The sequence below is a fragment of the Vulpes vulpes genome, chromosome 1, assembly GCF_048418805.1.
Source record: "Vulpes vulpes isolate BD-2025 chromosome 1, VulVul3, whole genome shotgun sequence".
NCBI lineage: Eukaryota > Metazoa > Chordata > Mammalia > Carnivora > Canidae > Vulpes > Vulpes vulpes.
Genome location: NC_132780.1, coordinates 129,011,320 through 129,035,861, shown reverse-complemented (window position 1 = coordinate 129,035,861; position 24,542 = coordinate 129,011,320). Strand labels below are relative to the sequence as shown.

The 24,542-nt window shown below is 36.8% G+C and overlaps 1 protein-coding gene across 2 annotated transcripts in view; it reads right to left on the bottom strand.

Moving 5' to 3' along the window:
• Window positions 1-21,559, bottom strand: part of MED23 (mediator complex subunit 23) — a 45,169-nt gene extending 23,610 nt beyond the window's left edge. Inside the window, exons 1-14 of one of the 2 annotated variants that reach the window (XM_025990340.2) lie at window positions 21,214-21,496; window positions 20,858-20,889; window positions 20,601-20,688; window positions 17,757-17,881; window positions 16,680-16,791; window positions 15,414-15,512; window positions 14,750-14,851; window positions 14,030-14,099; window positions 12,494-12,606; window positions 10,884-10,979; window positions 10,320-10,337; window positions 5,035-5,235; window positions 3,317-3,460; window positions 872-1,017 (exon numbers count right to left, since the gene is read on the bottom strand). In XM_025990340.2, the coding sequence (XP_025846125.1) occupies window positions 872-1,017; window positions 3,317-3,460; window positions 5,035-5,235; window positions 10,320-10,337; window positions 10,884-10,979; window positions 12,494-12,606; window positions 14,030-14,099; window positions 14,750-14,851; window positions 15,414-15,512; window positions 16,680-16,791; window positions 17,757-17,881; window positions 20,601-20,688; window positions 20,858-20,889; window positions 21,214-21,261 (1,394 nt within the window). In that variant the 5' untranslated portion in view covers window positions 21,262-21,496. Of the gene's footprint in view, window positions 1-871; window positions 1,018-3,316; window positions 3,461-5,034; window positions 5,236-10,319; window positions 10,338-10,883; window positions 10,980-12,493; window positions 12,607-14,029; window positions 14,100-14,749; window positions 14,852-15,413; window positions 15,513-16,679; window positions 16,792-17,756; window positions 17,882-20,600; window positions 20,689-20,857; window positions 20,890-21,213 lie in introns of both variants that reach the window. The other variant, XM_025990341.2, reaches the window with a different exon arrangement.
• Window positions 21,560-24,542: the final 2,983 nt, after the last annotated feature.

Sequence of the window (24,542 nt, the reverse complement as noted above, 5' to 3'; positions counted from 1 at the left end):
CTGGTTAAGCACAACAAGGTGGCTTCATTAAAGACGTCACTGTGAAAGACGATTAAGGAATGCCTCCTAAAGGGAAAGTCAAATAAAATGTGAAGTCTGCCTACCCTATACTCTCCTATGAAGAGACTTGACAGTCGTAGTCACAAGTTCTAGGTGGGAAGTTCTGGTGTTCTTAACACCTGTGACTATCTAAAGCCAAGTTCCATCTAATAAGGGCATCTTCTCTGAGTAATCACAGCTCTGGATATGATGTAAGGAGGCACACGAGCCAGAGCAGCTCAAATAGTCTGGTGGCCCAGGGAGAGAAGACATATGTCAGATCATGCTCAGATCCTGAATACCTAAGAAATTTTGAAACATTTTCACATGCTTTTGGAAATTAAAAATTTTAATTAAGGGGCGCCTGGGTGGCTCAGTGTTTGAGCATCTGCCTTTGGTTCAGAATGTGGTCCTGGCATCTGGGATCAAGTCCTACATCTGGCTCCTTGTGGGGAGCCTCTTTCTCCTCCCTCTGCCTATGTCTCTGACTCTCTCTGTGTCTCTCATGAATAAATAAAACCTTTAAAGAAAAAAAAACTTTAAGGTAAAGCATGTAAAAGCAAAAATTAGACTCGGAAATTAAATATAAATATAAATATATATTTATTTTATATAAACACACACATAAACAGAATTAATTTTCTAGTTGTTTTCTGGATACAAGTATTGGTTAGTTTCTCTTGGTAGGCCGTTTGCATATTAAATATTCACCTTTATCCTTAGTGGGTGTGGGGAGATTTCCATACTTCATACAAATACTGACACTAACATTTGTCCACACCACACCACTTATTAATTAAAAAAATCAACTGTTAAGCTATGAATTACTTACTCATGGTGAAGCTTTAAGGAATGAGGTATTGGAATCTGTAGCTTGGAGTTGTCATTTTGGGCTTTTCTATTGAGATGAATCCAAATGCAAGTCATTGCAAAGGCATGAGTTGACTGGGGTTTGTTGATATCAGGAACTGGAATATACTGAAAAATAACAATTTGCATATTATAAGAAAGAGAATTAACTAATTATATGTATTCTAATAAATATGTATTCTAATAATCCTTAGCTGATATACCTCTTTTTTAGATATACCTCTTTTTAAAAATACACTTTATTAATTTACCTTTGATTGTTCTTTGACTATTCAAGAATACAAATCAGAAGATCTAACAGCTATCAAATACAGAAATTATTACAAGATTGTTTTTACTTGTGCTCACTTTGGCAGCACATATACTAAATAAAGTAAGATTGTTTTTACGTGCCAAGAAATTAACAGAAATTCACTGGTGCTTAGTTGGGTTTTTCCTACTGTCACAGGGCATTCACAAACATTTAAAAATTTATATTACTAAAAAAAATAAGCACATTATGAAATCTTACTAAATGTCGATGAATATACTGAAAACTTAGAATTTCTGAAAGTCACATATATGCTTTTCAAGAACATATTACAATTCAGAATACATAATCTAAATAAGCACTAATAATATACATCATCACACTTACACATATATTGTATACTGATAGGAGAAATGACATGGATGTCTAGAACTTGCTTTAAAATTATCTAGTGTTAACAAAAAAGATGAGTGGAAAGATGAAGCAAGGATATTTCCTAAAACTATAATGAGATATCCCCTCATGCCTATAAGAATGGCTGAACTCAAGAAACACAAGAAACGAGTGTTGGTGAGGATGTGGAAATAAAGGAACCCTCTTGCACTGTTGGTGGGGATGCTATCTGGTGCAGCCAGCCACTGTGGAAAACGGTATGGAAGTCCCTCAGAAAGTTAAAAATAGAACTACCCTACAATCCAGTAATCAATTGCAATACTGGGTAGTAAAATACAAAAACACAAATTCAAAGGGATACATGCATTCTTATGATCATTGCCACAGTGATTATCACTGTAGATAATCTACAATAACCAAATTATGGAAGCAGTCCAAGGGTCCATTGAGATATGAATGAAGAAGATATGGTGTGTGTGTATATATACATAATGGAAAATTATTCAGTCATAAAAAAGAATGAAATCTTGCCATTTACAACAACATGGATGGAGCTAGAGATTATAATATTAAGTGAAATAAGTCAGAGAAAGACAAATACCGTATGATTTCACTCCTTTGCAGAATCTCAGAAACAAAAGAAAAAAAAGAGAGAGAAACAAACCAAGAAACAGACTCTAGGGCAGCATGGGTGGCTCAGTGGTTTAGCGCCGTCTTCAGCCCAGGGTCTGATCCTGGAGACCCAGGATTGAGTCCCATATCAGGCTCCGTGCGTGGAGCCTGCTTCTCCCTCTGCCTGTGTCTGCCTCTCTCTCTCTGTCTCTGTCTCTGATGAATAAATAAATAAAATCTTAAAAAAAAAAAAAAGAAACAGACTTAAAACTATAGAACAAACTGACTGTTCCCAGAGTGGGTGGGAGGGATGGTTGAAATAGGTGAAGAGGATTAAAGAGTACACTTATGATGAGCACTGAGTAATGTATAGAACTGTCAAATCATCATATTGTATACCTGAAATTAACAGAAAACTAAAACAAAAAAGTCTTTCTTGGTGATGAGTACACAGGAGTTTATTTTTCTATGTACTCTACCTTTTTGTGCATTTAAAAATTTCCATAATAAAATGTATTTTTAAAAATGGCAATCATCAATATGTATCACATTTTACTCAAATACTCATATAATAAAATAGGGAGAACATACTCAATTGAAAAAAGATATTAACAGATACTAATGTTATTTGGTCACTAGATGGTGTGTATGGATTAAAAGAGCTTAATGCTTTTAAAAACTGTAAACCTACTTAGAATACAGAGAAAGAGCTTGCTATACAAGATGTTTAACTTTTTTTTTAAGATTTATTTATTCATTTATGATAGACATAGAGAGAGAGAGAGAGAGGCAGAGACACAAGAGGAGGGAGAAGCAGGCTCCATGCTGGGAGCCCGACCCGCAACTCCAGGATCATGCCCTGGGCCAAAGGCAGGCGCTAAACCGCTGAGCCACCCAGGGATCCCAAGATGTTTAACTTTGATTTAAGATAAGCTTCAGAAACAATCTAGTTCAATTTCTTCACTTTACATATGAGTAAATTAACGTCAAAAGGGACTGATTTCCATCCTGATTATGGTTAGTCACAGAATTGGGAAAGAACTCAAGTTTTCAACTTCCAAATCTAGTGATCTTTTCACAAAATCACACTAAAATTCTTTAACATAAATTAGACATAATCCATCACATTATTAACTCTTTTGTAAAACTTACTTCTTTTTCTGGGTATAGAAGGTCAAAGAGCTTCATGACAGGGAGAAAATCAGCTAGTGCATTTTTTTGAATACTTCCAGAAATGAATTGCAGGAGAACCCACATTAGATGATCTCTGCCTTTAATCAGTCCTCGCCCTGCTAACTGTAAAAGATGTTTAAATACATGTCTACACAGCTGGCTAAAGAAATGGATATAATAAAGTTTAAAGAAAAACAAACCAAAACCAAAACCAGAAAAAACCCTGTCCTCCAAAAGTTAGCATCTAACTTTGGCATTTACAAAATACTTAGTCTCAACTCAAGACATACCAAGCAAAGCCTTTTAAATTATTTTAATATTTTATATGTTTCCTTCTTGACCCCCAAAACAGGTAGGAATATCAAAAGTTAAATGTTTTAGAACATAACTAAGTTGACCACACATACAAGAGAATCAAGTTTAATATTAGATAATTACTACAAATAACTCATCAAAACACAAGGAATACTTCATGATACCAAAAGGATTTTTTTTTTTAATTTAAAATCTTCAAGTTGTTATCAAAAAACACTTCTAATTCCCTGCAGACTGTAACAGAGATCAATGGTGGTGGAAGTGGCAATGGGGGGTAACTGGTGGTTAAAAGGATTTTAACAATATTTACAAAAAAGTTTCCCCAAAATAATCCATGCTGTAGAGATGTTACAGATACAACAACATTTATTTCCATTCAATGCATCTAAAATCTTATGATAAAACCAACTCTTCTACTTGTATTCCCTATTTTGGACTCATTGTTCCACTTTTTCATTCACTGCCAAAATAGAAACCAGAGAGTGATCCTAGACTCCTGTTACTCCCTCTGTTACCTACCCATGGCCAAGTCATTTTCTCAGCACACCTGTCTTAGGCTCCTCCTCTCTGTCGTCCTGGTTTGAGCTGTCAGCATCTGCCACCCAGATCAGTGCAAAGGCTCCCTTACCAATTTTCATGCCTCTGATTCTGGCTCTCTCCATCTTTATGTCACCATCTTTCTACATGTAGCAATTAGCAGTAATTTTTCCCACTTCTATAATGATGAGGTCATTCCCTTCCTCATTTACCTCCCAAAGAGATCTAAATGCCTTAGAACAAACACTTGCCCATATAAAGTTTTCCATGTCTGGTCTTGCCTTCCTGCCTTCCTAAGCTCACCAACACTTTTTGTTTATATTTTTCTTTCCAGTTCTCACACAAATTTATCCTTTCCCAAATGATCACCTTATTGCTACAGAAACATTTTCCTATCGTTTCCTCTTGGCAAATTTCTACTTGTCCATCAAGTGCTAGCTTCAAGATCTCTTTGATAAAGCCATTCCTGATGTTTTTAATAGGGACTATTCTCCTTCATTCCTATTGCAGGAAAACATGCTTCCATTATGTGAACTATTAAATTATAGTCATATTGTTTATTCCTTTATCTTTCCACTAGTAAGGAGCTCCTTGAGGGTACCACAGTGCCTTTTCATTTTGTATCCACCAGTTCCTTGCACTATGAATATATGGAATGAATGACTGAAACCAGTATCTACAGTGACAAGAAAGTGAAAAGTTTAGAAACCATGAAAGCACTGTGCAAAACAGAAATTGGGGCGCAGAACTTCTGCCATTGCCGAAATCACTAGGCAAAGTCCATGGTAGTCTAAAACATACTAATCAACAGGTGATGTGGCTCTCACAAAAGATTTAGCACTTACCTTCTGATGAAGAGAAAGGACCATATGTGGAAAACTTGCAAACTGGAAAAGCACAAAGAAAATGAGCTGACTCGAGAGGTGCTGCCACAGGAGTTGGCTTGTTCCCCCATCGTCAAATTTCTCCTCAGTCTCGGACCGCTCCATGGCATAAACCACCAGATCCACCAACTGGTCCTCCAGCACAGGGCAGCGCTGCTTGTGCTGTAGGGCAGAGATTAGATACAGTATTCCAAAAGCCTCCCTGTTAGTTTCAGGAGTTACTGGTTAATGGGCATTAATTGTAACAAGAGGCTGAGAAGCATGGAATGAAGTTGAACTTAGAAAGTTAAGGTTAGGTTTAGTCTATTAAAGCTGCATCATGTTACACTATCATGGAGGATGAGTTCCAAAAAAAATTATTTTTCAGATCTCATAGAAAACAGACTTCTTACTAACTTCTGACTTTCACTATACATGTCATTGTTTCAACTTGACAAAGGGTATTTATTTGTACAGTAGAAAATTTTGTTACTTCTCTTTTGAAAAAAAAGATAATTTAAGAAGCATAAGAAATGAGGATAGCACTATTAATTTTGTATTCTAACTCAAAATGTAAAAACCTTGAATTTTCAAGAGTCAAACATTGTGATGAGAGCAAATGAAGCAATGAGAATCTAAAGCAACTACCACAAGTTTACGCTAACTTTATATGCAGAGGTGTAACTGAATAACTGCCAGATTACTCAGTATCTATTTTTCAATGTGTAACGTTGATCCTGATACGGAAAATTCAGGAAATGGAAACTTCCTCAAAACAAAACAAAACAAAACAAAAAAACCCTCAAAGTTAATCTCTGCTCCTCCTTCTTAGAAGCCAAACATAATGCAGCTTTAATTTTAAATTAGACTGTTTTAAAATCTAAAACAAGAAAAATAATTGAATTTAAACACTAAAAATGAAAATGCAACTTCCCTTTCTAGAGGCAAAAAGATTTGTGTTTTTAAAAGTGATTTAAAAAATATACTTTTACCAAAAGAAATATGTAAGCCATATTTTAAGCCATTTTCGTACTTCTTTTATAAAAAATGTTATATGACTTAATAGCCAGGCAGTTGGAAGCCTTTCTAGTGAATACAATTACTAATACAGATGCCTTCCCTCTAAACTTTAGACATGATTATTAGTCTTTTGCCATGAAAAAGGGATATGATTTCTTTAAATTTAGGGAAAAAATGCAAAATGGGGACAGATTTGGAAAAAACAAAACATAATGAACAGCATCCCCTCTTTTGCATGCTTTTTGCCAGCTCCAAACTTGTAAAGCTCCAATATAGCTGCACTTTCTTAAAGCATGCAAATAAAACAAACATTTATCCAAAACAGTAAGCATCAATGGTTGTTTCATAGTTTTTCCAAAAACACAATGCCATGATCACAGTTCAACCACATTACAGGTTTACAAATAGCAATATTAACACCACCAGTTGAGACTACAGTACTTTCCCTCCAAATGTAATTATCATTATGAAGCAGAGCAAAGTGCAACAGACAACACTACAAACTATTTCTTATATCAGCATGCAAAACTACTGTGTACAGGGCTTGAAATTCACTAGTTCTGCCAACCACCAACAACCTAAGAAATATGTCAGACAACACAAATTTAGAGTGAAATCATTCAAAGTATACAAGAGTCAGAAAAATTTGAAAAGAAGTAAAGCCAGGATTTCCAGTAGGAATTTTTCATTAGTGATGGGAATTTGCTTCTGGTTTGGAAACTAACCAATTTATCATCTATTCCTCCATCCATGATGGTCTTTCATTGGTCCACTTCAGGAAAAAAGAACAAACTAAATAAAATTGGTTTTTAGCACCTGAGTCATTTTGGAATATCCCTTTTTAGTATTAGCCATTTATTTTTAAAAACTGGATTTTTACCTACATATCTTTAACAGTGTTGTAATGGTCATACATTAATGATTTAAAGAGGAAAACCAAAAATATTACAATTTTTGACAAAGTAAGAACAACTAGGAAATTTATAGTTAAAGCTGATGATCTTTCAATACACACCACAACTCAAATTACCTCTACATTTTGTGTTAAGAATGACATTAGTCTGGAATTTCTATGGCATCCAGCGCCCTGGCAACTGAGCGTGGCTGAACATCCATCATGATTAACTCTATGTTTCCCAGGTGTTTTGGTTAAAGCCAAGGATATTTCTCAAACCGAATTTTGGGATAGCTTAGTTCCTTTATTTATTTGCCAATTTCATTAATACCAAGAAAAACCTTCCACTGAAATATAAAATGATCTGTGTAAACTACCTAGAATAAGTTTAGCTTTAGTTTTCATTACTAAAACATAAGTACATTAAAATTAATACTCTCCACCATGTAGACTATTTTACAAAGTGGAACAAACAAAAGCAGTTTAATGATCTGATAAAGACTAATTATCAATCACTAGGCTTTGGTAAGTTGGTAAGCCACTGGAGGCTTTATCTATGGCTATTCACAAAGTGCTTTTTGAAAGCTTTTGTAAATTTAAGTCAAGATATAGGCATATAAGTTGAATTAGCTAGTTTACATCATATCTATATGCAGATTTAGTTAAAACCTGTTTAAATAAGAACCTAAGTTCAGTATTTTAACAATCAAATTTCTGCATAATAGTTCAAACTGCATTGGAAACATAGGGACAAGGCATTAATAGAAACACATTAACTTCTACTCATGCCCCTGATCCTTTCCCACCAGTATTTCAAATGACAAATGGTAATGCTTTTCAGTCTAAGAAACCATATCATATATTAAATAGTCCCTGACACTTTTCATACAACAGTTCTGGTACTGTTTTTGTTGTAAAATTTTAACATATACTTAGATGGGCTTACATTAATTTCAAATCATTATTTCAGTGCTAGAAATCAATTTTAAAGCAATACCTATTCAGGACAAGTTGGGAAGAGAAATCCCTTTATATTACATTTATCATATTCTTTGCCGATCAGAATTGAATCCTATGCCAGTTAATACCACTTTCAGTGGTGCCTTTCAAAGATAATTGATTAGTCAATACTTCACTATCTCAGGGTACCCAGAGTTCACACACTACCACATAGCAGCTTGAGGAGTGTATCTGGTTGTAATGTTCTTATTCAGCAGAAAGAACACAAAGTGGTGTAAACACACAAAATAGGATTCTTCTTCTTTTTTTTTTTTTTTTTTTAAAATAGGATTCTTCCACTGTTGAACACTTCACCTTGCTGGTCACAGAGCTGGGCTATTATTTATGACTTTCTGAATGTGACCGACCTCAGGATAAAATATAGCCCAATTCCTACTGGAAAATGCAATATGGACAGCTCTTAAAAGGTTTCAAGCTTTAAGTAAATTATTGCTAGAGAAAGGACAAGAAAGTATAGTGCAGGATATAGTTCTGTAATGATAAAAGATGTGATAAGATAACTTGTTTATTTTTAATCATATGTTTATACTTTGTATTTTCATTTTCTACTCTACTTTCCAGGTGGTAAAAATATATCAAGTCAGTTCAGCATATATCTTCCATCTACAAGTCCATTCACTACAGAGTTTTCTACCAGAACAATTACTGATGAATTGTGAACTTTTGACAATGTTTACAGTGGGACCAATATTAATAATGTTCTGTCAGCATTTCCATTATAAACTTTATTTTTTATGGATTTATGTCTCAGTCATAAACTTTTTTTAGGTTGAAACTTGTTATTAAAATAATCAAATAAAAAAAAACTCTTCCATGAATTGTTTTGTCAATTTCTACTTTGAGAAGAGCTGCATCCCAAGAGCAAAAAGCTCATGATAACTAAGACTATCTGGGGGAAGGTACTTGCAGCTCAAATGACCATGGGTACATTTATCCACCAAACTGTAAGAAAAACTGAGTCAAGTATGACTTAAAGTTCATTGCAAAAAGTAGTTTTAAGACAGCATGAAGCATTCTTTCAAAGTTGACTGAATACTTACCTCTAACTCAAGTGGAAGTTGATCAGAATTAATAACTTGGTATTTAAGATAGTAAATTGACGGGTTATATGAAGTAACTGTCAGATACTGTAGTGTGAAGCAGTTTCAGGTTCACATGTACATAGGCTTGTCCAAACAAGGAAACTTGGTAAATTTTTCAGAAGAAAAAAACTTAAAATAATAAAAGAGATACTGCTACTAGGGTGAGGTTTGGCATGCAAAGTTTCAACACTGAGCAAGTTTTATGGCCAAGCTATATGTCCTTAAAAATAGGGCTTTATAAATGGAAGCACTGGCACAACCTTCACTATAGTATTGCAAACAGGAACGCTATTTTATATAACCTAGACAAGAATGTCTTTATAAAATAAAAAAAGCTGGTCTATTTTAATATGTTGGGCTCAAAAATTTTTAACAAAAATAACTGGAACCACTATTTTGCTTAAAATCTCAAAGGTGAAAAGTCCTGGAACAGACTTGGGACTGTATAAGAGTTTGGTTTATAAAGTTTGGCCACAGTGTTTTTCTCCCACCGCAGGTAAACTTCAACTGCGAGGAGCCCACTCTAGGAGGAGGACACTTCTGGCAAAGACTGACAAAGAAGGGTGTTTGTCAAGCAGGTGTGGGGTCACCTAAGAGTGTGACATTTCTTAGTCAATCCCCATGTTTCCAAAAAAACCTTCCCTGCATAAAGTTTACCACTCCAACTTTTAAAATAACGTCTCTATTAAAGTGCTTTTTCCTCTTTTTGGTTTTGTTTTTAATTTGTTTTTGTTTTAAGGCAAAGCAACATAAGTAGTTTTTACAGATGTTATTTATTTATGTTTTAATCATCTGGAAAGATAAAGGCCACCACAAATCTTTCCATCTCTGAAAATTCCTCAAGGCAAGCTTTAGCCCTAAAGTATTAAAAAAAAAAAAAAAAAAAAACCAAAAAAACAGTAAAATGGAGTGGGAAGGAAAAACAACACATCAAAAAGTGACAGGCATTATTGTGTGCCAGGTGTTGTCTCTTAGTTTGAAAAAAAAAGAAAAAGAAAAAGGCAAAAAGAAAAAAAAAGAATATATATTAAAAAAAAAAAACAAAAAAACACCAAAAACCAAAACCAAAAACAATCCACCAAAAACAACTCTCATATCCCAAGAAGAAATTCATTTTAGTGGCCTTGGTCTCAGCATGGTCCTGCCAATTTCAAGCCCCGACCATACATGTATTCTCTAAATGGAATCAGTGGCTACAAAGCGGCCAGCGTATCGTTAGTCACAATACAACAGTAAGGTTGTGAACATACCTGAGCAATGTTCAAGGTCTAGAGCATTGGAGGATGGGCAGGACAAGACAGGACAGAACAAAAATAAAGGAAGAAAAAAAGAAAAGACAAAACAGTGACTATGAGGCCAGCCTCAAGGAACCCAGAGTCAGCACAAACCCTCCCACATGTTAAACCACCAGACACAAACATACACTGAAAAGGGGGAAAAAAATCAGCAGTCAGGCCACGCTGAAGATACCAAGGGTTATAAAAAGAGCCATCCAAACAATAAAAAAGTAAAAAAATTATGGTTAAGTCATGTGTAGGTTTCTCTGGCAAAAGGTATACTTGAAACTGGCCTTATAGAAAAAAAAGCAATGCAAAAATAAACCAACTTTTAAAATATCTCCTTTTTAATTTAAACATTTTTAAAGTCATATATAAATGATAGGAATAATACATTGTTTAATAAACCATATATTAAAAAAAAAAATCACCAAATAGTTCTTAACTGTTTTGCTCAGTTAGCTCTAGCAAAGAAAAGAGAAAAGAACAATGCAGATTCTATGCAGAATTTACTTGGTTTCCAGCATAGTACAGTACCTGCTTATTTAAACCTAGCATATTGCAGACCATATCCCTGGAATAAGGCTGCTCCAATACATATCTCAACAAAGCAGTCTGGGGTTCAAACAGATCCTTTAAAGAAAATAAAAAAAATTATTGCTTCAAGATCAAAGTAAATGTTAATTCAAATAATTTGAAATTGGGATAAAAAAATCTGCTAAAGGCACTTGTTACCTTCACACAGTAGGCAGTATCTAGTGGAAAAAAATCATAGGATTTTAGTGCTTAGAGTTTGTCTGATCCCACCCCTCAATTGATAGGTGATATAACTGAGGTGAAGGGACTTGCCCAAGGTCATACAGTGGCTAAAATTTTGAAAGATTTCAGTTATAGTCATAGGAGAGTCTTAAGCATCACTGTAAGGAAAGGATTTTCTGCCCAGATGTCTAATCAAAGAGGATGGAGGCAGTTTCCAATCATTTTCATACAAGTGTGAACACACACTACTTCCAAATTTGGAGAGGACAAATGACTTGGTAATACAGGGGTTAATAGTGTAGATCCTGGAATCAGATTGTCTGAGTTCAAATCCTGATTGGTTACAATTCCTAAACATGGGGTCTTAGTCAAGTAACCAGCCCACTCTGGGTCTCAGTGTCATCATCTGTATAATGGAGATACTAAAAAAATAGTTAGGAATAAGAGTTATTGCAAAAAAGTTCTCAGAACACTCCTTGGCATATATTAAGTATGTAATGAACTGATCTGTTTTCAATATTACTGTTACCGTGATAACTCTAAATTCCATTTAGTTTACCACTTTTTTACATTCCCAAGTTTTGCTGACAAGAGTCCAGGATTGTGACCCTAGTTTGACTATTTCCCTCTCCACACTTTTGGACTAGTCTTCTAATCACGCTGTAGATTATTTTTTACATGAAACATTTACATGAAAAATCTGTAGCCCTCCTCATACCTTGCTCTGTAACCATTTCAACTCCCAAGATAGTATAATGAATCTATCATATTTCATTCTAGCTTTTTATCTATATCTCACACTTCATTTTACTGATACTTGTAGATTTTTTTCTTTAGAGAATATTCTACTCCACTTTTGTCCTCTCCAACCCATTAAAAAAAAAAAAATCTAACACAGGCAGGGGTAAAGGGGTGCTTGGCTGGGTCAGTTGGAAGAGCATGTCACTCTTGATCTTGGGGTCCCCAAGTTCAAGCCCCATGGTGGCATAGATCACTTAAATAAATTTTTTAAAAACTAAAAAAAAAAAAAACAAAAAATAAAAATAAAAAAAAATCTAACAAAGGAGAGGCTCACTCTTCAAATTTTAAGAAAAGTACAAATTCATTTTTGGTCTTTACTTTGTAAAGGAGGAATAAAAGCAAGGATTCCATTATAAAGATTCAACTTCCTTAGCCTAAGTGCTTTGTTGGGGGCCCACTGGAATATAAACACCCAATATTACAAACCACAAACCACTTGGATACTAGAATTACATGATAAACCATAAACTACTTTTCATTAGATATATACTTCAGTCTATGAAGAGATAATGTAGCATAATACATCATATAATGCAGGATGAAGAATAGTAGGTGGACTAAAAGTTCCACTGTATTTATCAACATACCTTATCATATGGCAAAAGGCCTTTCAAAGGAAAACGAAGAGTTGCAGGGTCCAATTTCCATGAATTACAAATGGCTCCTGAGTTATTTACAACTGGCAGAAGGCTGCAGCGGCCTGTATGTATAACAAAAAATGTTTTAAAGTAAATGTGAACACAGAAATGCCTGGTCCCTCATTCACACTAAGAATACTTAATAAATACCTATGTTGAATCAGGAACTGATTTTAAAAAGGTTGTAATTAGGGACACCTGGGTGGCTCAGTGGTTAAGCATCTGCCTTCAGCGCAGGGTGTGATCCTGGGTCTCACATCAGGCTTCCTGCTAAGAGCCTGCTTCTCCCTCTGCCTATGTCTGCCTCTCTCTCTCTCATGAATAAATAAATAAAATCTTAAAAAAAAAAAAAAGATTGTCATTAGATAGAAATTTTGGGGATTCTCTTTGATTATTTTTAGTCCAGATGGCTGGAGACCAATTAATTGTACAGGCCTTCCAAACTAAAAAATGTTACATTTGTGCAAATATATAAAGATCAGCAAACTATAATCCACGAGCCAGATGCAGCTTGCCCTGTTTCTATAAAGTTTTATTGGAACACTGATGCTTTCCTACTACAACAGCAGAGTTGAGTAGTTGCAACAGACTTTATAGCTCATAAAGCCTAAAATATTTACTTTATCATCATTTGTAGAAAAAGTTTGCAGATCTCTAGCCTAGGGTCAACATGATTAACTTTATGCATGATGTTCCTAGAGGCCTTAGATGTAGCATATGACCATCAACTCACATATCCAACTGCCTAATGACTATTGTCACTTGGATGTCTCTCAGACACCTCAAGCTTAACGAATCTTTAATTGAATTCATCACTTCTCAAACCCTCACCACTTTCAGAATTTATGAAATGATATTAATATCCACTTAGTACAAAAGCTAGAAGTCTGAGAATTATCTGTCTAGTGTCTGCTTGCTTTATTTTTGTATTTCCAATCTAGAATAGCACCCGATTCACAAGAAGTGCTCAAAATTTGGTGTCACTAGATAATATTCTATATACTCAGTGTTAGGCACTGCACAAATTGCCAAATCACACACTTGTTCTTAAAAGCAAATTCTAAGAATGTAACAAAACATGAAAAAATGAAAAAATAAATGAAGTACAGAGCAAAAGTGTGAAGTGGAATGGGCTTAAAGAGCCTGACAGTCTGTGTATCACAGCCACAGAAGGATGGTTGGTTGAGACTTCTAGTTGTCTGAAGATTCCCTGGTGTTTTACTAGAAGTTCCCTACGGTCACCAGGAAATGTATCTTCTAGAACAATTCTATCTGAAGCTCAGACCAAGTCTAGGTAGTTGCTTTTCCCTCCCTACATTCAGCCAACAAAGTACCTAAAAACAAGTAAATGGCTATCATTAAGCTTTCACATAATTACCAAAATGACAAACCACCAAGACATGTATAAGATACCATCTGCCAATTCTGTTGAAAAGTTCACTAAAAATCAGGTACTATTTAGTCCATTTTAAATTATAATCTTACCACAAATGGAGTTTATTCTTGCTGTGGGTCTGAAGGTATCCACAAAGTCTGATACCAGGTTTCCAAGTAACTAAAACAAAAACAAAAACAAAAATAAAAAATAAAATCAAGATTGCTTTGAATATAACCATCATTTATGTAAAATGAGACAATATATAAAGATTTAATACAATACCTGACATATAAAAATTACTCAAAAGTCAGTTCTCTTTTACTTCCTTTCAAACAATTACTTCTGAGTTCATCTGTCCCTGAATTATTCCTAATTATACCATCATGTCTTTGGCTATTTCATGAAGCTGGTATATTTTAACAGATGATATAGAAACTAAGGTGCCTGGGTGGCTCAGTTGCTTAAGCGTCCAACTCTTGATTTTGGCTCTGGTCATGATCTCAGGGTTGTAAGATCAAGTCTTGTGTCAGGCCCTGTGCTCAATGGAGAATCTGTGTGAGGTTCTCTCTCCCCAGCTCCCTCTGGCCACCCACCCCCACTCTGGGCACATTCTGCCTTTCTCTCTAAAATAAAGAAATAAATCTTAAAAAAAAAAGAAAAAGAAACTGTCTCAGTAAGATAGCAGAGAAATACATTATAATGATAAAGAAAACATAGTTTATCTCAGGATAAGTACCCATTTTAAAAGTAAGCACACAAAAATGAGATTAATATAACTATTTTTTATTAAAATTTCTGTTAAAAAACTTGGAAAATACCAGATTTACCCAGTGTGGAAGTTTTCCCTCAGGATATAGTTTCCTGATCTCTGTAACTGCAAAGTAGGCTGGTAATAAACAGGCATTTCTTTCCAGGATATATGCTATAACCTAAGAAAAATAAAAGAACAATGTTATTTTTGATTAGTTCCACAGATAAGCCCTTTAAATGCAAGAGTGGCAATAACAAAGATATTAAAAGATATTATTTCATGGACTCATTGGGCTTCATCTATAGCATAAAGGAATTTATTTACATGTAAAGAATCTCTAAAAAATGAAGACTAATGAAAAATGAAATGGATGTTACTAAGTAACTGCTTTAAATATTGGTAGACTCTAATAGGAAAGCAATAGACCAAAGTAATAATTCTTGCAACATTAATTACAAACTACAAATATCTTTTAAATGCTCCATAGGCTAAAGTCTTATAACCGTTTAAAATACTATAATGTCTATATTACTGTTTTCTTAATTAAAAGCCATGTCTTAATTAAACTTAAATTTTTCTTTTGAAATATAATAAAACAGCATCTTTAAAACTAGAAGTGATTTTTATAGAAGTATCCAAATGGAAGTCTATAACTACCATACATTTGAAAGGCATAGAGCTACAGAAAACTACACTTTTTTCAGGTTATGACTAATGAATTACAGACATGTCTAAATTACCTCTCTTGCTGCTAGAAGTTGCTGTACAACAGCTGAGCTCACTGTATTGGGAATTGTCAAGATTTTCTCCAAAATCACTTTTAAGAGATCCCGAACACCCTGATAGAAGAAGAAACCTATAGGTTAAAGCCAAGTAATGCCCCCTGTGCTAGTTAAAGCATTTAAAGATTTCAATATTATATACTCAGAAAAAAATGTTACCTTCAAGGTCACATTTTCAATTTTTCTGAATCAGAGCTAACACTTGAGTCCCTAACATTAGCCCAAGAGTCATGTTCCAAAATACAATTCTAAAGAATAAAAATATGAATGAACAAAGAAAGTCCTTACGAATAAAAATTAATCTTTCTACACTGTGCTAAGCTTTCTGGACCCTACTGTTACCCTATTGTATTGTTATCCTATTGTAACAATAGAAATATTTGTAATTTCTTGTCCAAAAAGCATATAGAGAAGAAATTCCATTCAATATGCATTTACTGAGTATAAATTGTGTGACCAATCTTATAGAAAAGACAGACAAAAACATACACATGAAAGGAATTAGAAATAATTCTAAAACACCATACAAATAAAAAGGTAAAAATTGCATGTTAACCTTCTAAGGGAAATGAAGAGAGAGAGAGAGAGAGAGAGAGAGAGAAACTTCTTAGTTTTAGTTTTCTATTAAATCATGACTCAAATCAATAATTAACACTTAAGTCATTTTAGATTAGAGAAAATACAGACATAAAACACAGGGTTAGGCAATGATAATTCTTTCAAACAGAACAGTAACAAAAGTGGTTTGAATGAAGGAGAATGGTTGTGAAGCAAGGGAGATCCCAAGCTGTATAAAGATACACAGGGAGTATATGCTTTTATTTTTGGGTCAAGAGATGAGTGCTGAAGGATGTGTGTTCAAAGGTGGTCAAAGTGGAGGTGAAGCAGGACTTGCTCACTTATCAGTTGATGCCTACATCCCTTCACAGTTCCACACAGCCAAGGGGCTGCAACAATCATAAGATCTGTGGGCTGAAGGAGCCCAGAGTTTGCTTGGTGACTTCCCTATTCATCATACAGCCACATGCATTTTTAAAAATGTTGAGAGGAAAGCAGAGAAGCTGTAGGAAACATTGAGTAATTTTAAATCCCTTTAGGAAATACAACAAAATATAGATTTTGTAAATGCTTCTACTTCATTTCCCCTGTCAGATTTTAAGATATACACACTGAAATATTATTCATGTCTGAAAGTGATTACTTTCTATAATTAGGAAAAAATACCTTGTAATCCACTCCCCCAATTATTTTCCGGACCAGCTTAAATGTTAGGGCCCAAAGTTGTGTTCTTTCCCATTCAAGTGTGTCAGAGTTTATCAGGCATTCACAAACCATTCTAGAAAATAAAAATACTCATTCCAGTTATAAGACAGAATTTTGCAAGTTCTCTAATAGCCAGGGTCCATGTACTCTGGACATTACATATGTCAGTGTTCTTCAGAAAGGTACATTACTATTCATGAATACTCTTTAAAAAATTACATATATATTACATTTTTTACTTGTGTGACAGAACACAAAATAGAACAAAATAATATTATATTTTTACTAGAAAGAAATCCAACAAAAGCTATTGATTAAATGTTTACCATCTTCAGTTTGTGGTAGGTTGTATTTTTCCAAGATGGCTGCAATAAGATTTTCAATCCCACATGCTCTTCTGAAGGGAGACACTTGACACTCCTCCCATGAACAGGTGGGAGAAGGGACTAGATTCTTTTCCCCTAAATGTGGACAGGCCTAAGATTATGACAAAAAGGACACTTACAACCCCAGGGCAAGGTATTACAACTTCTGCCTAGTCTTCTTTTGAATGCTTGGTCTTGGACACCATCATGCTGTGAGAAAGTCCAGGTCACATGGACAGGGCCTACATATATTCCACCAATAGCTCCAGCTAAGATCCTAGATGACAGCCAGGCATCAACTACCAGACATATGAATGGGGAAACCTTCGTGATAACTATAGCTATAGCCACCATCTAATTGCAATCACGAGACCCTGAGATAAAACTGCCTACTGAGCTCAGTCCACCACCATAACCATGAGTGTTAATAAAATATTAAGTGATCCTAGCCCCTGGGCTGAAAGACAAAGTCTACCTGGGTTTGAGCCTTTAAGTATACAATTCTAAGAATACTATGTCCTAGAAACTAAAATCTGAGATTTTATGAAGGATTACTTGTTGAGCCTAACTTTCTTCTTCATTCCTTCATGTTTTTATAAGAATCTTGGCCAATTTCCAAACATTAAAAAATCTTGAGATTCTTTGGATTGTTCATATCCACCATTAAACATACCTGGGTGGAAGGAGACCAGTCTCTACTGCCATTGCTAAACAGTCATAGAGAAAAGAAATTCTTTTAGGACTATGCTGGCCATGAATAAATTTAACAATCCACTGGATGCACTGTTCATGAGATTCCTGGAAAATTAGAAAATGATTACATTTTAGGTCCAAAGTGATATTTTATAACTGACAGATAACTAATACTACACCTGAGAGTATATCAAAACTATGAATGAAATACTCCATTATAAACATTCATGATGAAAACAATTTAAAAAAATGGAAAAATTCAGATTTAGTATTTCAGTTATATTAAGCTTAAAATAATAAAATTCTATCAATTCCCATCATTTTTATTACATGAGACTTCCAAAAGGAGGAAGATTTTATTAATGTACACATAGTCAACAGAAAACTCTAAAAAGGATTGTGCATGGCATTGTAAGAAGTGCCCTAAATGGCAGATTCAAACATTCCTGTCACTGGAAAAAATCCATTGTGAGTTAGTACATCAGCCTCACGAGAACTGTGTGACTCTAATCCTCAGGGGCCCAATTGTGAATCCAATGACATATTAAATTTCTAGACTTGTATAACTTTAAATCTGATACCAAAATATAGTACCCATATCAATTTGTCTTCTAGGATTTCCTCAAGAGGAACCTACATGTCCTCTTCCTCTGCACTACCACTGTGCCTCATACACACTTCTATTGGAATGTATAATGCCGATTTAGAAAGATCTATTTTTTTTCTGGCTCCTCCATTTGAATACAAATTTCTGGAAAACAAGGGGCATCCTTAATTCATAAATTGTTTAATGAATTATTAAAATATGCCGAAAGCATGTTCAACACCAAAGAAGTGCAAAACAAACCACAATGAGATAGAATTTCTCATTTTAGATCGGCAAACATCAAAAAAATTTATTAACAACCTACTGTGAGGCCCTAGGGAACAGATACTTTTACACATTCCTAGAGGAGTATCAATTGGTATAACTCTTATGGAAAGCTAACAGGAAATTTCTTTTTTTTTTTTTTTTTTAATTTTTATTTATTGATGATAGTCACAGAGAGATAGAGAGAGAGGCAGAGACACAGGCAGAGGGAGAAGCAGGCTCCATGCACCGGGAGCCCGACGTGGGATTCGATCCCGGGTCTCCAGGATCGCGCCCTGGGCCAAAGGCAGGCGCCAAACCGCTGCGCCACCCAGGGATCCCCTAACAGGAAATTTCTATAAAAATTTTAAGTAGACATACCCTCTAACCCAGTAATACTACTTCCAGGAATTTATTCAGTGTCCTGTGCACAATATTGTCCATTATAGTATTGTTTAAAGTGGAGTAGTTAAGAAGTAACCTAAATAACCTAAACTGGAGTAGTTAAGAAAAAACAGGGGACTGGTTAAAGGAAGGTGCAATCATATAATAGATTATGTTGCTGTTAAAAAGAAAGGCAGAAATAACGTTCAATGGATTGATGTGGAATTATTTTCAGATTTTAACAGTAAGAGGAAAAGGGCTAATGAACAGTGAACACATTATGTGAATGTTCTATAAAAGTTGATCCTATATGTGTAAAATACTTCCAGAAGGCAACAAACTGAGAATACCAGCTACTGATACGAAAAAGAGCAGGTGTAAGCTAAGAGAGATGGAAGGCAGACTATTCATTGGTCCCCTTTTTGGTACTTTTTGCATTTGGAGCCATATGAATAGATTACCTATTCGAAGACAATTAAAACAAGATTTAAGGGACGCCTGGGTGGCTCAGTGGTGGAGCGTCTGTCTTCGGCTCAGGGTGTGATCCCGGAGTTCTGGGATGTAGTTCTCCATCCGGCTCCCTGCATGGAGCCTGCTTCTCCCTCTGCCTGTGTCTCTGCCTCCCTCTCTCTCTCTGCGTCTCTCATGAATAAATAAATAAAATCTTATAAAAAAAAAAAAAAAACAAAACCCACAAGATTTATGCCTATGTAACCCCATGTTTGGGAAGCAAGTCTTACCACCAGTGGTCAAATATAAACAGTTCTCATTTTCCTACCAATAATGTACCGTCAGAAGATAATACATTCCTGGAACACCAGCTCTTTAAGGATCACACATTTTGTCTTTTTCATGGATACATTTTCTGGTGACTGTTCATTGTTACTAAGTTCTACTGCTCCTTTCCTCATTTTTCTTAGAAAATGTGTGTATCTTTATTATAGTATCCTTATTGTGGCATCTTTGTATCTTTACTATGGTATCTTTTATTTATTTATCTTTAAAAGATTTTATTTATTTATTCATGAGAAACGCATGGGGGGGGGGGGGTGTAGGGGGGGCAGAGACACAGGCAAAGGCAGAAGCAGGCTCCACCCCGGGAGCTGGATGTGGGACTTGATCCCGGGTCTCCAGGATCACGCCCTGGGCGGAAGGCAGGTGCTAAACCATTGAGCCATCCAGGGATCCCCTTACTATGGTATCTTTAATCATAGCATCTCTGTATCAATGTTTTGCTAGTTCCTTCTGTTGAATAAATGAATGAAATTTGTATCTTTTACAATTGCTACCAGAGCTGTTTCCACATGTGCCAAATAAATCAGAGTAGGATGAAGTGTTTTATATAATCTAACATGGGGGAGATTTTTATAGGTGTCTCACAATGTGCCATCATCAGTTTGATTTCTTAATACTGGTTCTCCACTGGAAGAATACAAATTGAAACAAATGGAAATCAGAATACACATATAACAAATGATGACACTAATTTCTCCCTTTCCAAAAGGACCTTAGCAGCAACATCAAAGTAGTGTAAAAAAGGAGGCATCAAAAATCATGACCTGGATGTAGTAAAAAAAATGCAGTGCTCACCTGAGAAAGACCACCCCAAAACTGTCTGAAGGCTCCCAGACAGCTAATTAGTTTTGTCTTTTCATCTTCAGGGGTGTCCATGAACATTCTAAAAAGCAAAAATCACAGATTTGCTACTAGTTCTTGAGGGGGAATTAATTCAACATAACCAGAATCTTACAGGTCTCGCGTGCCTCCAAGGCAAACCTGAGTCACATCTTCCAAAGACACTCCGGTAGAAACACAAAAATCTGCCATGCATGTATGTATACACTCACCCAGGAAAAGCCTCTTCTATGATTTCCGTTTTCTGTAAAAAAAGAAAAAGAAAAAAAAGATAGAAAAATAAGCGGTGTAAAAAAGTAAAAAAAAAAAAAAAGGGGGGGGGCGCCCCTCAGACGACATTACAATGTAACACCGGACAGGTCACCCTGACCCGCCACACGCACAAGACACCCCCCGGCCGGGCCTGTCACCAAGGGAGCTGGGGATTTCGATGGAGACTGAGTCCGACCCCTGCAGACGCACGAGAGGCCAACAGGAGACGTGGGGGGCGCGGGGCGCTGGGCGCCGCCGCAGCGGGGTGCCCCCCCCTCCCCCCGACGCCGCCCCGGCGCCCGGCGGCTCCGCTCACCACCACGTCCTCAAAAATGCTCTGCAGTTGCGTCTCCATCTGCACCATCGCCCCGGCTCGTCCTGGACGCTGGGCGCGCGGCCCGGTGAGGCCGAAGCTCCGGGAATTGGCCGGCTGAGGGGCGGAAGCCGCCAGAAACCTCAGCCGGCGGGCAAGCTTTCCCTTCTCTGAAGCGCTCGGCCGAGGGGACCCCCTTCCCCGTCCAGCAAACCGCGGCGCCTGCGCGGAAGCTGGGAAGCGCCGGGTGCGTGTGGATTAGCGACCGTGCGGAAACCGGACCCCCAGCTAGTTGGTTCCGCCGGGGGAGAAGCGCGGCCCCCCGAGCGGGACGAGACTGCCACCAAGTGGAGCCTGGAGCCCAAGTCCCCCTGAGGCGTCGTCGGCTGCAGGCCGCCACCTCCCGGCTGGAACGCGAGTTCCTTCCTGCCCCAGGCTGATGCTTCTGCCTACTGGCAAGGAAAGGAGCTTGAGGCCCAGGGAATGGCAGGCAGCCAGGGAGAAGGGCTCCACCTGCAACCTAGGTCAACCTGTCGTCTGTGAGAGCTGCTGATCTGGAGCCAAGAGTCGAAACCACACTTTTCTTGACGACAGGGACCGTGTCTTCTCGAGTATGGCAACCCCAGTGCCTTGCCCAGTGCCTGACACATAGCAAGCTTCTAACATAAAGGTCGGGGGGTAAAAATAAACGAATGCATTCTTACCGAATTTTAATTAGAATAAGAAAATAATTATGTCTGCCGTTTTAGTTATAATCATCTAAAATAATATTTATCAATCTCTGAATACCTAGAGCTTCTTTGGTGAGGGTAGAAGCGGAGAAACCTTGGTAGATAGGAAGGCTGACGATGCGCGGGCCGGAGCCGCGGCCAGGTGCGCCGCGGGGCGAGCCCCTCCGCCCGGGCGTCCCTCCAAGCCCTCGCTGCACTCTTCCCCGATGCCTGCCCTCCCGGCTCAAGCTGGTGGACGGTCTCTTCTTGATCGCCACGTAACACCTTTGCGCATAAGTAGTAGATAGAGCACTTCATTTATGAAATATCTGTTCACTCTTTGCTCAGCACTAGGCACAATATTAGGTATACTTAGTGAGCCGCATTGCAGGAAGCGACTTTGTAGGATGTCCAAGCTAGAAGGATGACGGGGCCAGAATTATTCAGATCTAAGCAGCGTAACAATCTATTATTCTTTTTTGTATGCTAAACAGGTTACCTTATTTTGGACTATCTTTAGTCAGGTAGACTTGTAAGAGTTTTCAGTTGGCAGATTTCTATGCTTCCACTCTGTTTCCTCTCTCTCTCTCTATATATATATAGACTCAATATGATTTACATATCAATTATCCCCAAATTACTCTATAGATTAAATTTAATCCCAATAAAAATCCCAGCATTTTTTGGTCAAATAGACAAGCTGATTCTAAAATTTATATGGAGGGATCCCTGGGTGGCGCAGAGGTTTAGCGCCTGCCTTTGGCCCAGGGCGGGATCCTGGAGACCCGGGATCGAATCCCACGTGGGGCTCCCGGTGCATGGAGCCTGCTTCTCCCTCTGCCTGTGTCTCTGCCTCTCTCTCTCTCTGTGTGACTATCATAAATAAATAATAAAAAAATAAAATAAAGTTTATATGGAGCACTTGATGGGATGAGCACTGGGTGTTATTCTGTATGTTGGCAAATTGAACACCAATAAAAAATAAATGTATTATTAAAAAATAAATAAATAGAATTTATATGGAAATACAAAGGACTTAAAATAGCCAAAATAAGCTTGAAAAAAAATTGGAGAACTTAAGCTATTCTACTTTGAGACTCGCTAATAAGCTACAGCAATTGAAACAATATGATATTATCATAACAATTGGAACTCTCACACATTTGTAGTATTGGAGTATGAAAATGGTAAACACGGGGAGGCCTGGATGGCTCAGCGGTTGAGCATCTGCTTTCTGCCCTGGGCATGATCCTGGGAGTCCCACATCAGGCTCCCTGTATGGAGTCTGCTTCTCTCTCTGCTTATGTCTCTTCCTCTTTCTCTGTGTCTCTCATGAATAAATAAATTTTTAAAAATTATAAAAAAGAAAAGGTAAACACCAGTTTGGGGAACTCTTTGACATTTTTAAATAAAGTTAAACATATACTTACCATATAACCCCAGAATTCTGCTCCTAGGCATTTACCCAGCAGAGAAGGTAACATATATCTGGAGAAAGACCTGTTCATTACTATTCATAGCAACCTTACTTACATTACTCAAAAACTGAGAATAATCTAAATGTCCACCAACAGGTGAATTGATAAACAATCTCTAGTACACTCATAAAATAGAATGATACACATGGATAGATCTCAAAATATAAAGTTGCGTGAAAGAAGCTAGATGCATAAGAGTACACACTGTGTGATTCCAATTATATAAACCTCAAGAACATGCAAATAAATAGGTGGCTACATAAAACAGTGTTTGCCTCGACTGCAAAGGAACACCAGGAATTTCCCAGTATGAAGAAAATACTTCCTATCTTGACTGAAGTGGTAGTTAAACCAGTGTAAATATTTGCCAATATTCATGGATCTGTACACATAAACTTTAGGTATTTCATTGTTTATATATTATATGCCAATTGAATAAATGAACATTGGGGGAAAACACATCAAAGTCTAGGACTATGAGGTCAATTTTTATTCAATGGATGAAGCATCAACAAGTATGATATAAAAATTAAATTGTATTTGGTTATGAAAAAGATCTAATTCTTTCCTGACCATTCTACCTTTTGAACTGTACAAGTCCTGGCAGATATTAAAATTGGCTAGCATTTGGGCAGCCCTGGTGGCTCAGTGGTTTAGCGCTGCCTTCAGCCCAGGGTGTGATCCTGGAGACCTGGGATTGAGTCCCACGTCGGGCTCCCTGCATGGAGCCTGCTTCTCCCTCTGCCTGTGTCTGCGCCTCTCTCTCTGTGTGTGTCTCTCATGAATAAATAAGATCTTAAAAAATATATTCTTCTAAATACTTACCTTGAAATTTCTATAATATGGAATATAATTGCCACAGCAGAAAGTGTCAAACCACTGAATATTCACTAGAAGGAAGAAAAAAAAAGGTATAAGGAAAGGACTGGTTGGAGATATCCTTGAATGTGTAATGTATCAACTATTTTAGCTTTCCCCAAAAATGACCAAGCCTTCAGCAGGAAGAATAATTACCTGGCACAGATCAAAGCAGACTGAGCAAAAGGGCAAACACAAAACTGCACCCAAGGGAAGTGTGCTAATGGTCAAACCAATGCAACTGAATTGGTTGGTTCAAGGTGGAGGCTTGGTGCTGGGAAAAGGA